Raw genomic sequence first — 16,399 nt, 5'->3', positions numbered from 1 at the left:
ATGGGATCCATGATCATAGAATGATCGTAGATTCCATGATTTAAGAGTCTATTAGTCTGTTCGGGTGTGTGACCGAAGGAAGTATATATTATATTTCATAAAGTATATATTATACTTCAGAAATCAGGTTTAGCCCGATCCTGTTGTGTTGTCACCTCTAAAATTCCAAACACACGTTCTTTGATTAAGACTTGATGAATGTTTGCAGAGCTTCAGCATTTGACATAAAATACCAAACAATTTGTTACAAAACCATATAAATTATATATCACTGCAACCACAAAACTTCAATCTATTTCCGTATTGTAACGGAATTTTAAATTGTATCTTTATTTTTGAGAAAATTTAGTCCAAGCATAAGGAATATTTTGTTGATGATTGACCATCAAAATCTTAAAATAAAGAAGTTGTCTAAAAATGTGCTAAATGTTGTCTAAATGAATGCCTTTATCTTTAATTTCCTTCTTTATTTGAGTAAAAATACCTAGCCAGTTTTACATAAAACGTTAAATGCTGAACGCTTATTTTGCTACTTTTTCGGACATTCGAATGTAACGTCTATAAAACCCTGTATCTTCTCTAAAAATTGAGATATCAGAATGAATAAAAAAGGAGAATATTTGTAAAACTCTTTGAGCACAGATTAGGTTACTATATGTAGACAGATAAAAATCTTATCCCTAATTCGTGGTACGAAAATTGTCTTTTATGACGATGTGCAAACGAGTAAAATTTCCTGTGTTTTCAAAAACAAACTCGCGTCAATTCAACAATAAACAGCGTAATAGAGAGATTGTCTAGTAAACCGAATCAATGCGTGCATGGACGTTAATAAGGCCAGGTGTTATATCCTTTACGTCAGGTGGTATTAACTTTTCGAGTTGTATAACAATAAGCAACAAATTCTCTTAGAAGGGCTAAGCTAACATCTGCTGTAAACCTAAGCCTCTTTTATAGGTTCGATTGGAAGAGGTGGAATCTACATTGAGAAGCCATATTTATTGTTTAAAACTAATCCCAGCAACTTAAATATCATAAATACCTAATAAAACTCAAGTAATAATTAAAACAATTCAAACAGTCCCTAAATTAAAAGATCTGCCGTTTTAGGCCCCGGATGTCAAATACTCGCACATGCCCATTTAAGCAATTTTTAAACGTTATTTAGAAACACGTACCCCAGAATGGAAGGGCATACCTGAGGTGCGACTCAAAAAGTGCATAATAAACAGTTCTAGCCACTGACAAGTTAAGCTCCTTAGAAACAGACCTTAATGCAAAACAGGCAGAGCTCAATTTTTTCGACAAAGCTTCGATATGTATGTCCCATTTCAGAGAATTGTCCACAAAAAGCCCTAAAAATTTTACAGATTTGTGCGCAAACTACTAACCTAACTAGTACCCGATTCCGAAAATTGGAACCACGAAAAACAACAAAGAAAAAACAAAGTTTATAATCTGTATAATCTGTGCTTTGAGGCTACAGAATGTCTTCAATTATCATTTGATCAGTCTACACAGTGTCTTAAAAAACATTAAAAATTCCCGAATTTAACTGACTTCTATTAATACTACATTTCCATCGACATCTTCAAAAATAAACCACTAGAATCGTCCAAATGGAACAGGCAAAGGAAGAAGGAAGTGCCTCTTAATCATTTCAATATAATAACCGGCAATTTTCCAGATGGCGTCTGCCATTTTTAGCCACACGCGCCTTCAAATTGTTTTATTTTGCATAAAACGTAAATGGTATAATATAATACAGGCCGCTTAACTGTATTAGGGGACTTTGCCGTTCGGTAGTACTCCGTCATTAGCCTATCTATCCGGCAATGGAGGCGGTGGTTCTAGACTAAGCACTCCGTAATTGATTTTCAATTTTAAACCGTTCCTAGAAAAAAAATAGGTCACGTTATACAGAGTGCATCTTAGATAAGTGCAGATAATTGGTTAGAAATTTAGATGTAGCCCGACAGGGGAAAAAGCTTCATTGAGAACCTCCAATTAGTGGTTTCAATTAGCGTAGAAGTTTGTTCCTTTAATTTCAATGTAAGTCAATGTAACGTCAAAAATAGTGGTAGATATTTTCAATTAGTAGAAAAAGTTAAGCTTCATTCAGAACCTCGCAATTAGTGGAATAAATTAGTGGTTTCGATTACACTTTATGCTTTTTTTCCATAGCAACTGTTAAAGTTACCTTTATCAAAAATAGTAGTTAAAGTAGTACTTTAACCGCAAGGGTAGATTAAATGATACTTTAACAGCGAGTATAGGTTAAAAACTTTATTTCTTCTCGCACGTTTTTTAATTGCTTTCATTTTTGAAAATTTGTATTCCTTTTCATAAGTTATTTGGGATTTAAATGGAAGTAGTTTGGATATATATGGCTGTCTCTTTAGTTGTCAGTTTTGAGTCAACATTTTTTAATTCTCTTTCGTGTCGTTTGCTGATTGAATTGGAGCCAGAAATGGCTCAAAACGAAATAAGTAAATTACCAAGAGATATTCAGGCTGAGGTGACTAAAGCAGGGCGCTCATTGAGTCGGATCGGATCGGCACGGCATCGTTCAGTCCGGAAACACCCGTTCACCAAATCGGTATGCTTCAGTTTATCAGTCGAAATATAATTTTTGTGGCGTGTAGTTTATTTTAGTTCGGATTAGAATTTTATAAACAATACTTAATAATTTATATAATATGAGCTCTTCATCTTCTTCTTCTCAGGCATTTTCCTTTCGTGAACTGTAATGATAATAATTACTAGCTTGATCATAGAGGTGTGGATATTCTTTAACAGTATCAATTAAAAGTTCTTTATCCATTGTAAACAATACAGCACACAAAATAATCAACTACAAGGTAGTACACACTGTTTACATCAAACACAACGAGAAAAGTGATCGGACCTTCGGAATTTTTTGTTCTTTCTACCAAAAAAGTCTGATTCCGAAGCCAACCGATGATGGACGTTGCCGAGCGGGACTGAAGCAGTGCGCGGATGTCAAACGTATTTCAAATCATTCCGACAGGACTGTTCCGTGCCGATCCGATCCGATCCGACTCAATGAGCGCCCTGCTTTAGTCACCTCAGCCTGAATATCTCTTGGTAATTTACTTATTTCGTTTTGAGCCATTTCTGGCTCCAATTCAATCAGCAAACGACACGAAAGAGAATTAAAAAATGTTGACTCAAAACTGACAACTAAAGAGACAGCTTTATTTATTTGTCAAATTACATAGAAACCTTGAAATAATAATTTCTGAATATTTTTTAAAACGTAACTCGCTATGGAAAAAAATATTGTTTTCTACACGACGATAAAATTGCATTATCGTGAATTTCGCAGGGCGAATCAAAATTAATGTTGAACCATAGACTTAAAATAAAATATAGACTGAGCATCTCATTCATAAATAGCTGGAACATGCGGTCAGACACTGTCTTGTTATTGTTGTGTTATTGTTTTAGGTTATAACGAGTGCGACACGAGCGATAGATAGGTTGTCTCTGTCGTAACGGTCGTTCCCTGACGACTCTGCCGAGAAACACAACACTGTCTTTCGTTTCTCAAGTACACCTGAACTCTCCGTATCATAGCCGGGTAATTTTTTATTTTAATGAAGCTATAATTAAATTAAAAATATATCGTATTTAAACTTTTTTATATTTTATTAAGATTTAGGACAGGTTTTTTAAATAAAACTTTAGAAAAAACAATTTAGAGTCCAAAAAGGATAAAAATAATAAAATACACGTTATTGAAGAAATTTTATAATCGAAATTAGGTAATTTTTGAAATTAATAATAAATTATTAATTTTAGTCAAACATTTACAACCCCTAATATTAATCAAAACAGGATCTATTCCACAGATATAATAGAATCGGCGACAGGGAGAGAAAAAAAATATGATTGTTGTAATTTTTTTTCTGGTTAAGTGATGTCTTATTATGTAAATTAGAGATAACATAAATCTGTTCCATTAAAGCAAGGAAGGTGATAGGAAGTGGATAAAATAAAAACTACATTTATTTAACTCGGTACTGTCTTTATTATACCGGGTGCGTCTCAAAAGTGGCTCATCCCCATAATGTTTTTATATTTTCAAATAAAAAAACAAGATTTAGTATGTTAGTATATGAAATAAATTAGGATTGATTGACGCATTCAATTGTTTTTGGTCACTTCCTGTTTCACCGGAAATGACTATAACTTTTAATTTTTAAACGGCACCCTCGGTATATTTCTACTTTATTCGATAGAAAATGACACTCTGAATAGAATGACATATCATATGTCAACTTTTGACATTTTCGCATATGGTTTAATTGTAATTGTAACACGCGGTTCATAACGACAATTTCACTCGAAATACCAAGTGTGTGGTATCAATATATTCATAAAAAAATGCTTTTTCCAAATATGCTAATGAGTCACCCTTGTTCCATTTGAAAAATTGACATATGTATGATTAAAAATACGATTTGTACATCTTTTAACCGGCCTAGACAAGACACGAAACCTATTAGACGATCAAAACTATTTTTCCAAGGCTCCTTGATTAAAACTTAGTGGATTGAAAAAAACTGGATTGAAATTTAAAATAGGATATGTTTTTAAGCGACAATGTCAAAAGTTGGCATATGATATGTCATTCTATTCAGAGTGTCATTTTTTATCGAATAAAGTAGCAATATACCGAGGGTGCCTTTAAAAATCAAAAGATGTAATCATTTCGGTGAAACAGGAAGAGACCAAAAACAATTGAATACGTCAATAAATCCTAATTTATGTCATATACCTACTAACATACAAATCTCTTTTTTATCTGAAAAAATAAAAAAAAGTTATAGGGTTGAGCCACTTTTGAGACGACCCGGTATATTAAAAAATATTGTTTCATAATGTAATATCATTTTAAAATTCTTGTATGTTATTTTAGATTCTGAAGATAATTTTAGAATAAACCGGAATATATTTTTAATAAAAACATTATTAATTTTAACAGGGTTATAATTATGATTTTGTTACAATGTAAGTAAGTAAATAATGTAATGTAAAAGAAAAAATTCAGATTTTACATTTTACTAAAATATTATCTAAATAAGCGCCTTTCTACAACAACGCCACTGACTGCCAATGGGTAAATTGAGAGTTGCCTACCGGTCCAAAGTCGTTTCAAGACTTAAATGGATTATTTAAGTCAAATTTCTTGCAAATTTGGCACTGGCGAACCATATTTTATAGTTCCTGAACAGAAAAAGTCAATAAAATAAACACTTAAGGACTACAAGCTAAGAGAATGCGTTAATACAGCCGGGGAGATAGCGGCAACAAAGCTTTACCGCACACGTGCGACACGTACTACAAGGTAATAAATGAATGAATAGGCTCCCTCGCCTCTAATCGGTGTTGTCATATTGTAAAGAACTTATCCTTATTAAACAGTATCCGACTTATAATTTAGTAGTATAAGGACTATTTAATACATCTATGGAATATTAAAACCTACTTTATTAAACTGTAGTATTAATATCTCAATATATGTGTATAACAAGAAAAAAAATATTGATAATATTAAAGACGTGACAACATAGGCTGGATGAGGAAGGCTCGGTCGACTGTACCCAGAAGTAAACATGTGTACAAAAAAGGTTGTTTGTCCGCGTTGAGATGTAAATAGTGTAGTCTATATTTTATTTTAAGTCTATGTGTTGAACATTGGTCACCTTTAAAAGCATGTTACTCTTTTATTTTAAATGGAACACCCAGTATGTATAACGAAATTTAAAATTTACTCTTCATTTTCACAAAATGCAAAATATGTCAAAATCCTTGGATTGTAGGTATATTATGCTTCTTTAATAAAACTCACCTTTATTTTTTTCCTAGAATCCGAAAATCAATTAATATATAGGGTGGTCCATTAGAAAAAACACAACTTTGATGTGTAAGTTTTTTAGGGACAACTTGTATAATTCTATATATTTTTATAAAATGCTTTCAGTTAACCTACATATGCTGCCAAAATTTCATTTCGATTTAAACTTTCTTGGAGCTTCCGCGGCGTATGAGAGGCGCCACTCTGTATAAATTACTACCCTAAATTGTGCCGGTATGATTGAATAAACCGAATAATTTTTACACATTCTAAGAATACACGATAAAATTTACATACATTCTAAGAATGTGCACCGGTATCGATTTAAAATGCATCCCGTATCGATACCCCGGTTCGGTACGTGAGAGCGCGCGTATCGCTACGAATCCCAAACGATCGTCGTCAATAGTACCAATGGTGGTACCTGCTGCCGATCGATTCGGTTCCACGTCATTAACGGCACCGCGAACGGGACATTGATTTATGGTACCGCGATGCGTTTTTGCATGGGGATCGATGTGAGAAGCAGATAAGTGTGGCCGGTAATGGGGAAAGGTACCTATCCGTCGATATTTCAATTACAAAAGTACTAATTTCGCCCCGGCGCGATAAGGACTGGCCTACACGGATTCGTTGTTAACGCGAACGACGGGATAGCTTTACCGTAAACACTATTAGTTTTCCTTTGGAGTATCGATTTGTTTATGGTTCTATTAGGTAATGGATTATGGAGGTATAGGCAATAAATTGAAACACTTTTCAAAGCTCTCTTATCTTACCACAAATGCTGAGAAGCTGAACAATTCAGTCAAAGAAAATAAAGTTTTCCTACTCTTGGTGCCTGACCACAAAGGGATAGAAGATCATGAAAAAACAAACGTAGCTAGGAAACAAGCGAACACTCTGTTAATTGGACTGGAACCGTACTGCTTCTCAATTAGAGACGAACTTAAAGCGGAATTCAGGAACCTCGAAGACTCCATCCGTAACCCTGAATGAGAATTCTCCAACGATCTAAAAGACTCGAAATAGCTATTTATGTAACAAGTTGCGAAATGAGTGTGTTTTAAGCACGGGACGCAAAATTGACAATGCATCGAGTGCTTAAAACACTCTTTTCGCAACGAATTTCATACAAGATTTTTTGTGAAAGCGGATAATTTGAGATTTTCATGCTATTATTATTATTTATTTTTAAACATTTTTTAAAATGTTCTGGTAATCGGTTTCTAAGGTATTGTTTATGCATTATTTAATGACAAAGTTCCGTCAGATTCAAACGTCGCCGTATTTCCTACAAAGTTTTGTGAAAAAATGAATGATAATGACGAGTCTTTGGATATTCAACAAGCTGCTGAAACTGCGCTATCCACGTTAGTGCCCGAGAAGTCGAAAAACTTATACTAGACCACCTACAACAACTTTGAAACCTGGGTCAAAGAAAAACATGTTAAGATTTCATAGAACTAGCTTATTTCCTGAAGTTATCCACTACCTTAAAGCCATCAACTGTGTGGAGTAAATATTCGATGTTCCGCACCAGAGAGAAACTAATAACTAAAGCATAACTAAAGTGAGAGGGCTTGGGCATTTCGTAGACAAGTTTATTTTGTCACCGCGCATCCCAGACGCGCATAGCGTTTAGGCGGTCAAAAAGGGAAGTTTTCAACTTTGCAAGTTAAACATTTGACACGATTAATTAGATTGTCAGTAGCTTTTTCTATTTCTTAGTTCTAGAAAGAGATAACTATAATCTATTGATAATCGGAGCAAATCGGAGTAATAAATTGTTTTTGACTGAATGTGCCTGTTCTTTTAGCTTGTGAGAAGAGAAGATTATTGTCATTATTGATTATTTCAGATCCCACGATTATTCGGCATCTGTGTAATTTTTGTTTTGTGGTTGAGACCTAGACAAAACGTTTCCTTTGAAGGTAAGTTTTATTTCGGTAATTATTTTAACATACCTAATAGTAACAGTGAGTGCACATAATAATCGTACATTGCTAATTTAATTTTTTTTAATTTAAAACATCACATTCTTTTCTGATACCTATGGAACGACTAGGTATTATACCTGGTATTATTTCCAGTAATACAAATTATTTTCAACTGCTAGGTTCTTGTTATAGAATAAAGACTCTCAAAAACATTGAATAACTACGGGATACCTACTGATACTCTGTGCGAGCTCCCAACCGTGCTTCCCTGTTCACTCCCAACCAAGTTAGATAAAAAAGATGCTGAAGATTGCAGCCTTGAGTTGGAGTATGGCAAGGAGTATGGATGGAGTTAAATAAATTATTATGTTCCTACACAGTATTTTATTTATAGGTTTTAATGCTTTAAAGTCTAATAATAAAATTTTCGTTGTCAACAAAATAATCTATAAAAACTACGAAGATTTCTAATTATAAACTTGAAAGATTAAGATTGCATTTTTAAAAAAAAAGCTTCCGGATATCAGGCAAGGAAATCAAAAGTATTTACAAAACTAGAAATAGAACGCTTTATGAAAGAAGCCGATGACAAAGAATTCCTGTTAGCTAAAGTTGTCTTAATTTAACGACATCCATTTGTGCATGAATTTTGGTACCACTGATATCGGAGATGGAGAACTAACCTCTGTAAAACAGTCTCAGATACTGGCTTTTAGCAAAGGCCTGAGACTGTATGATGAGTTATAACTCGTTATAACTCAAGAAAGGGGGGCAGAATAGATCTGTAAACTGTTTGTAATGACAAAAACTGCATTAAGAGCTTTAGCATTTTTTTACATTTTATGTTTTTGACGGGATATAACTTATCTGAAATATGTAAATATCTCATTCAACGACTGTATTCTTGAAACACGTTTTAACAATCTTTAATGGTAATAATATCGGAAATGTTTATCCGTAGATTTTAGTTTATCTAAGTGTAATCACATACATTTATTAATTTTCCATCAGGAACTGTATCTTGCGTCAACGATATACCTTTTAATTGATTAATGATAAGGAAATGCTTGTGCTGCAAAACGGCAGATGCGTACGTATAAATAAGAGGAATAGTCTTCTCATTTACATCTTCTTCGCCGCAAATATACAGAGTGTTCAAGACTTCGCATTGCTCACTTAAAAATAAAGAAATAATATTATGATATACATAGGTATAGTTCAACCATAATAGATAGTTACGATACAAGTGAGTTAACAGCATCATTAAGAATACGTGTGTAAAAGTTGCACAACGAGTGCGTAGCACGAGTTTTGTAACCACACAAATATCGTAATGGAGTTAACTCGCATGTATTGTACAGGGTGAGTCAACGATAGAGTAATTATCTCATTTGTTTCGAGGTTTACAAAAAAAAATTAAATATAAAAGTTATAGGGACGGTTAAGATACACATTTTAAAATTATTATAGAGTATACAGGGTGCTTCAAAAAAGTGTGGCGAATATAACATATGTTTTTTTAAATACAACACCTTATTTTTTATTTTATTTTTAGATTCTGCATAAAATTTCATAACTTTTTTATATATCATGTTATATACCTAAAATTAACAGTTTTTGTAATATTTGAATTTGTTTAAACAAATGTTATATTGCAGTGTGATAAAAAATTGTCGGTGATGCCCTTGTTTCTTAAGTTGGACAACTAAAATTTGGTAGGAGAATTTTATAGAGATATAGAAAAAGACCTATGTAAAGATATTTTAGTTAGATGGTACAGGGTGTTCAAAATATATTTATGAATTTCAACTACTTAAAATTAAGAAATTTCAAATTTTTTAAATGGTACACCCTATATATTATTATTTGATATTTATTATTATGATAATGTATAGGGTGTCCCATAGTTGAAGTTCATAAATATATTATGAATACCATAACTTATCAAAGACTGTACATTGGAGAAGTACAAACTTCTTAAAGTTTCCAGAAAAAGTTCATCTTTTAAACGCCTGAACAATCCGCAATATTTATTGAGTTTTAATGAAACACTGTTTGTATGGTTTTGATATGATAGAGTGGAATCCAAATATATTCCCAGAAATTTCACACACTCCTGCTCAACTACCGATTTCCCGTTGAGTGTTACATAAAGAGACTCACTAGTCTTGCACCTACTGAACGTGACCAGTCCTGTTTTTTCTGTGTTTAGTTTTAGTTTTTTTTCCGAACACCATTGCCTCATCCGATCAGCTGCCAACGAGCACTTACGTGACAACTGATCTACTGTTTGCTCAGATGTTGAAGCCGAGCTATCGTCAGCAAATTGACATAAAATGTTAATATTCATAATTTCTTTGAGATTGTTCACATACAGCAAGAACAAAAGCGGCCCTAGGATGGATCCCTGAGGTACCCCCCGCTCAAGGGAGACAGACCCCGAATAGTGCCTAGCACCCAACTCTGTAATGCAAACTAGTTGTTTACGGTTTGCTAAGTATGACTTTATGAGATCGTAACATGTTCCCCTAATGCCGTATCTGTATAATTGCTCCATAAGAATTCCATGGTCAATAGTGTCAAAGGCCTTCGACAAATCAAAGTACAAACCTGCCACTTTTTGATTTTGGTCTAACTGATCCATAATAAATTCTACTGTCTTAAATACTGCCAACTCTGTTGATTTGTGTTGTTGAAAGCCGTATTGGGTATTACTTAATATATTATGTCTACTTATAAAAACTACTAGGCGGTTGTAAATTGATCTCTCGAAAACCTTTGACACTGATGGAAGGAGCGACACTGGTCTATAGTTATTTTTGAGCTGCGGGTCACCTTTTTTAAAAATCGGGACAACTTTTGCCATTTTCAGGGCTTCTGGGTAGAGACCCGTCTGGAACATTTGATTGATTATTAAGCTTAGAGGTTTACTAATATATTTTGTTACTTTTTTAATTATCATTACAGGCACGGCATCGGGTCCCGATGAGTATTTGTTGGGAAGTTTTGTTAAAATGTCATATATTTCGTCTGCGCTTGATGGGCTTAAAAATATACTAAGCGGTATCCGCTCCCGAGAGTAGGAAGCCTCACCAATCAAGGTGAAAATGATCGCTAAAAATATTAGCTATTTCAGCTGGGGTTTCGATCACTTCTCCAGTGCCTGATTTTAGCGACACGGATTTTAATTTATTTTTTTTTGTTAGTTAAATTGTTTAATAGGTTTAATAACGTTGCCTTCTTTTGATTTAAACGACAAAAAACTATAAGAGTATAAAATGAATATGAATGAACTTATACCATATCTTATACACTGACTATTTAAGATTTTCTTTATCATTGTAACTATTATTTACTAATACTATAATATGTGTTTACAGTTAATGATGGTTCAAGCAATTTGAGACATCCTGTATATTAATTTATAAGGAACAGGAAACGTCGATTCGATACCAAAACGAGATATAGCATCGTAATAAAATAATACATTTTCAGATAGTGTTGGTATAATTTCGTAATTAACTGGAAAGATCAGTTGATGAAACTTGATTTTTTAGGGGGTTATCAGGCCTAGTAGTAAGGATAATGGTAATACATCATTTCCGACATTTTACGTATTTGTATAAAAATATATGATTCACAATAATCTTATTGTAATTAAAATCCTGACAGAATATTTTCCAGATTTAAACACTTTGCATAAAACTAACTATACATATAATAAACAAGAAATAATACCAAAATTATGATCTTTCACTATGCTCAGTTTAAAAGTAAAAAAGTAAAATAATTTTCTTTCCAGGTATTGTACAACAGAAAAAAGAAGACCTCCATCTAGTTATGCGGCCATTAAGAGATCCTGTAGAGAAAGGGGGATGCTGTACGAAGATCCAGAATTTCCAGCTGGATCAAAATCGCTCTATCACCATAAAAAACCATCTTTGACTCCCATAGTTTGGATGAGACCTCATGTAAATAAATATCCATATCTTTTTTAATTTTTTTTAAGATTTTACTATAAATTCTACTAATAATTTCTTGCTTCTTAACTTACACTTAAGTTTGTTTTACACATTTTGTTTCATTCTGTACCATAAAACACACCTTTTCATACTTGATTTCAGTCAGGAAAATTGTGTTTTATAGTATTATGTCCTGTAAAATCAATTTGTCTCTAAGACTTTTCCGGCATGAAAAAAAAAGTTGATTTACCATACTTTTAACGTAAATATCTGTTATTATATATGTTATCTATATTTGTATCTCTCTATTTTCAGGAAATATGCCAAAGACCGACGTTTTTTTCTGAAGATTCAGATGAAGATTCGTTCAAATTCTCAATAGAATCTGGTGAACTAGGTGACCAATGGCTATTGGCAGCCGTAGCTTCTCTGGTACTAACACCCAAGTTCTTGGATAGGGTCGTACCACCTGATCAAGGATTTGACCCAGCCCATAACTATTGTGGAGCATTTAGGTAAGTTCGAGATACTTCCTGTTTCTTCGGTAAAATTCAGTTCATAAACGTTTAAACTATCATCGTCTTGAATTATCCTGTATCAGTGATGAGTAAATGCAAAACCAAGACCACCACTCTCTTGGTCTCGGTCTTGTAGTCTAATAAGTATAGAATGTACAGCCATCGTTCATCGTCACGTGATATACACACAACCAAACTTTATCCTTGCAAGAAATTTAGTCAGAAATAAAGAGTGATCCAATATAAGTTTGGTTGTGTGTATTGTCGAACTCTCTCAATCACTTGCCAACCAAATGCAAGAGATATTAGTGACGTCATTACGGCATTTCGTAAATTACTGTATATAATATTCTGTTTAGTAATTGTCATTGCCATTTGATTTGGGGTTATAATTTTATTGACGGACATCGATCGATGTCAAAATTATAAATCGACTGTTGCTGTCAATCAAAATTCAATTTTATATTGCAAAAATTTCTCAAAGATTTAATCGAAATGAACAAGAGTATGTCCGAACTTGTGTATAGTGCTAATAATAAATTACAACAATTATTAGGTAATCCGAAGGATAAAACACCTCCACCGGAAAGGTCGGGTATTTATGAAATTTCTTGTAAAAATTGTAATCAGAAATATGTTGGGCAAACTAGAAGATCAATATTAACTAGATTTAAAGAACATTTAGCTCAGATAAGATATGGTAGACCGGATAAATCTTGCGTTGCTGAACATATTGTTGATAAAGAACATTGTATAGATCTTAATAATTTAAAATTAATTAAACAAGTCTCAAATTACAGGCCATTAGATGCACATGAAAGCATCAGAATTAATAGAAATATAATTGTTACGCTCGGTGGGCTCTGACTCGGTTGGCTAGTGTAAAATCAAAATTTGTCTGAATAATTTTTTTATTCATTTTATTAGTAATAATAATTTCTTATTATTTTTTTATGATTTTGCAAAAAAAAACTCTTTAACGGTAACATATTATAAAAAATCTATAAGAAAATATTTATTTTTATTTGACACCGGAAGAATCGTACAAAGCCGTTTATTTGTGGAGAGAATCCTACGCAACGACGAGAATCCATTGCTAAGGACAAGAGAGAGTGGCACCGGCACTTCTAATCTCCGAAAAAGCTTTTAGAAAGAGCATTCCTCGTCCGATACTAAATTAACATTCGAAAATTTATTGGATTAAGTCCCTCTAATCCGGCTCGTAGCGTATGTTTAAGCTATTTAATTAGATTTACGACACATTCGCGGCCGATACAAGAGGCAGCCGAGTGGCCGATAAGGACCACTGTTCGTGGCTGGCGGCTCTCACCAATGGGCACATATCGTCACTAAGGAGGTTTAACGGTGCGTTATTCCAAAATCCTTATTTTCAAACTCTTTTAGAAGCTCTTAGTCCATAAGTTATAGCTTCAATAGTCGACAGGATTGGAATTAAAGGGATCATAACTGATGAAGAGCTTATAATAAATTTATTTCATAATGAGTGAAAATCAACAAAAATAAATTTCATTTTATACAGAAAATACCCAAGTAGCATTTTCACGACTTGCGACCACATGTTTACTAAACACAACGTTGGATTAGTTACAAAAAATAGTTAGCTCCCTACCTTGGGTATTAAAATAAATTTAAACGTTTTTATAACGTTGTGCCGACGTTGGACTAGTACTACAGCAAAGTAGAAGCTTCTGCGACGTCGAATAAACGTTGTCTTGTAACCTTTTTTGCTTAAGTGATCTTTGGGTGATTCGGACAACGTAGTTACAACGTTGGACAATATTGAGTTTTCCGACGTCAGTTTCAGGACCTATTCCAACGTTATGCAAACGTCGTCTGTTTTACTAATTCCAACGTTGTTTAGATTTCCTTATTCTTACGTTGGTAGGACGTCGAGTCACTACCTTTTTTTGCAACTGTATTGAACCATAACCTTAAATCTTAAATTTTCACTTCATTGTTCTGTTCAGTCAGACAGTTCAGTGCTGTTTTGTTTTATAAAAAAACTTAATTAAAATGGGACATAAGAAAGGTACATATAAAACTAAATTTAAATATACATCGACATATATTACCGATAGTTTATCCACTCCCTCGTTTATTTAGATTATAGAGGGCGGCACAAGCTAGACTCTAATGACTAAATTAGGCAATCTTGCGTCTAGTATACTACCTGTTAAGGCCGAACTGCGACTTTATTAGTCCAGTATGCGACTACTCGAACTACTCCATCTTAATCTCCAAAACAACAAAGTGAAAGCCGCCATGTTGTTAAATAAGAAAATGTTTCGTTCCTAAAATAGCAATTCCTGCTTTTTGAATACATTAACTTGAAATATTTGACCCCAAAAACACGCGGAAACAATTTTTCGACTGCGAATAAATTATTCTCATTTTACTAAAAAAAAAATTTAAGAAAATTTTTAAAACTTCTTTAAATTTTAAGGCCCATTAGTATTTTTCAAAGTAGAAACAATACATTTATCAATAAAGTTGTTTGCGTTTAACTTTTTTGCCTTGGGTAACGAGTTACAGAGTCGGTTAAAGTGTTTCAATAATTATGATCTTCAAACATCATCCACACTTAAATACTTTTGTTTTGTTTTCCTTCACTGCCATCTGACATATGTCTCTAACTAAATCATAAAAATAATATTTTTACTATAATTATCCCAATTTAGGATAAAACGCGACTTAGACGCCATATTAGTTTTGTATTTCTATGAATTAGGATTTTAAACAACGTTGCAGTTTGTACTAAATTAGGCTTCTAGCCAACGTCGGTATTCAACGTCGTTTCGACCCAAAAATTATTCTCCAAACTAGTGCAGACTAGGGTTGGCACGAGATTGTGCCGACGTTGCGCCCCGACGTTTGGTCGCGTGACACAACGTTGTCCCGACGTCCAAATGCTGCTTGGGTATTGAAAATAATTTTAATTATTTCTCACAACTAATAGTCTGTATTGCCTCCTCGAGCCTCAATGCAATATGTGAGATGACGTGGCATGCTCTCAATTAAGTTGTCCAGAAGATGTTGAGGATTGGCTTTCCATGTTTCGCGGATCATTCCTTTTGGCAATATGGCGTTTTAGCATGTCCCAAGCATGCTCGATCACATTCATATCTGGAGACATCGGTGGCCACCACAGTTTTCTTATACCCTCTTCCTCACAAAATTCGCGAACCGCTAAAGTGCGATGGGGAGGATCATTATCGTCCATGTAAACAAATTCATCCCCCACTGCCTCTCGAAATGGACGCATAATAGGCTCTAAAACGTCTCTAAGATATGAGGCACCTGTCATTGTGTCGTCAATAAAAACAAGAGGAGTTCGAGCTCCGTGCATTATACCTGCCCATACCATAATGCTTTCCCCTTGAAACGGGACACGGGGTTGAGCTGTATTCAAGCATGCTCGTCTTCCAGGCCAAAGTTCGTCGCGAGTCTGACACTAGGCCTATTCTTGTTTCATCACTAAACATGACGAAATTCCAGTTAGGTCCATTTGCTCTCATCTTCTTAGCCCATTGTAGTCGCGTAATTTTGTGCTGTAAATTAAGCTTCGGAACACGTAGAGGCCTCCTTAAATGAAATCCTCTCTCATGGAGTCTTCTTGCTATGGTCTTTCTTGAAACAGTAAGTAGCTACATTCTAAATCAATTCGCTGGCCGAGTCGTACTTTGGCACGCAAGCTTATCTTATGTACTTATGTGTACTCATTCACAACAAAATTCGACGCCAGAGTGCAAGTTGAAGTTGGATTGAAAGCTGGCAAGCTGCAACTTCCACTTCAGCACGGTTAATTAAGTTTTCCAAGTTTTTATGTTTAGAAAAATGGAAACAAAAACGTCACTTATTGATGATTTTTTTCTGAAAAATGTGTCTCAAGCACCCAAAAATGGGGTTTTCTCGCCATTATATAATGGCGGAGAAAATTTTTGGGTTTTTGTAAACACATTTTAGAAAAAATCAATCTAATAATTGAGCTGCAACAATAATTGCCATTTGCTTGACCGAAAACCAAGGGGTTTACCAAAACCCAAAAAATGGGGTGTCCGACCCATATTAATGGCG

At 33.9% G+C, this 16,399-nt stretch overlaps 1 protein-coding gene across 3 annotated transcripts in view; it reads left to right on the top strand.

Annotated features, from left to right (window-relative positions):
- The window catches only part of LOC115885075 (calpain-11-like), a 107,946-nt gene that overhangs the window by 63,689 nt on the left and 27,858 nt on the right, over positions 1-16,399 (top strand). For all 3 annotated transcript variants that reach the window (XM_030903839.1, XM_030903840.1, XM_030903842.1), the window contains exons 3-4: positions 11,627-11,795; positions 12,102-12,301. In XM_030903839.1, coding sequence (XP_030759699.1) covers positions 11,627-11,795; positions 12,102-12,301 — 369 coding nt within the window. The remainder of the gene's footprint in view (positions 1-11,626; positions 11,796-12,101; positions 12,302-16,399) is intronic.

This window comes from Sitophilus oryzae, unplaced genomic scaffold (assembly GCF_002938485.1).
Source record: "Sitophilus oryzae breed Bouriz unplaced genomic scaffold, Soryzae_2.0 scaffold_360_pilon_pilon, whole genome shotgun sequence".
In the NCBI taxonomy this organism is placed as follows: domain Eukaryota; kingdom Metazoa; phylum Arthropoda; class Insecta; order Coleoptera; family Curculionidae; genus Sitophilus; species Sitophilus oryzae.
The sequence above is the reverse complement of the archived record's forward strand: the minus strand, read 5'-3'. Positions and strand labels throughout refer to the sequence as shown.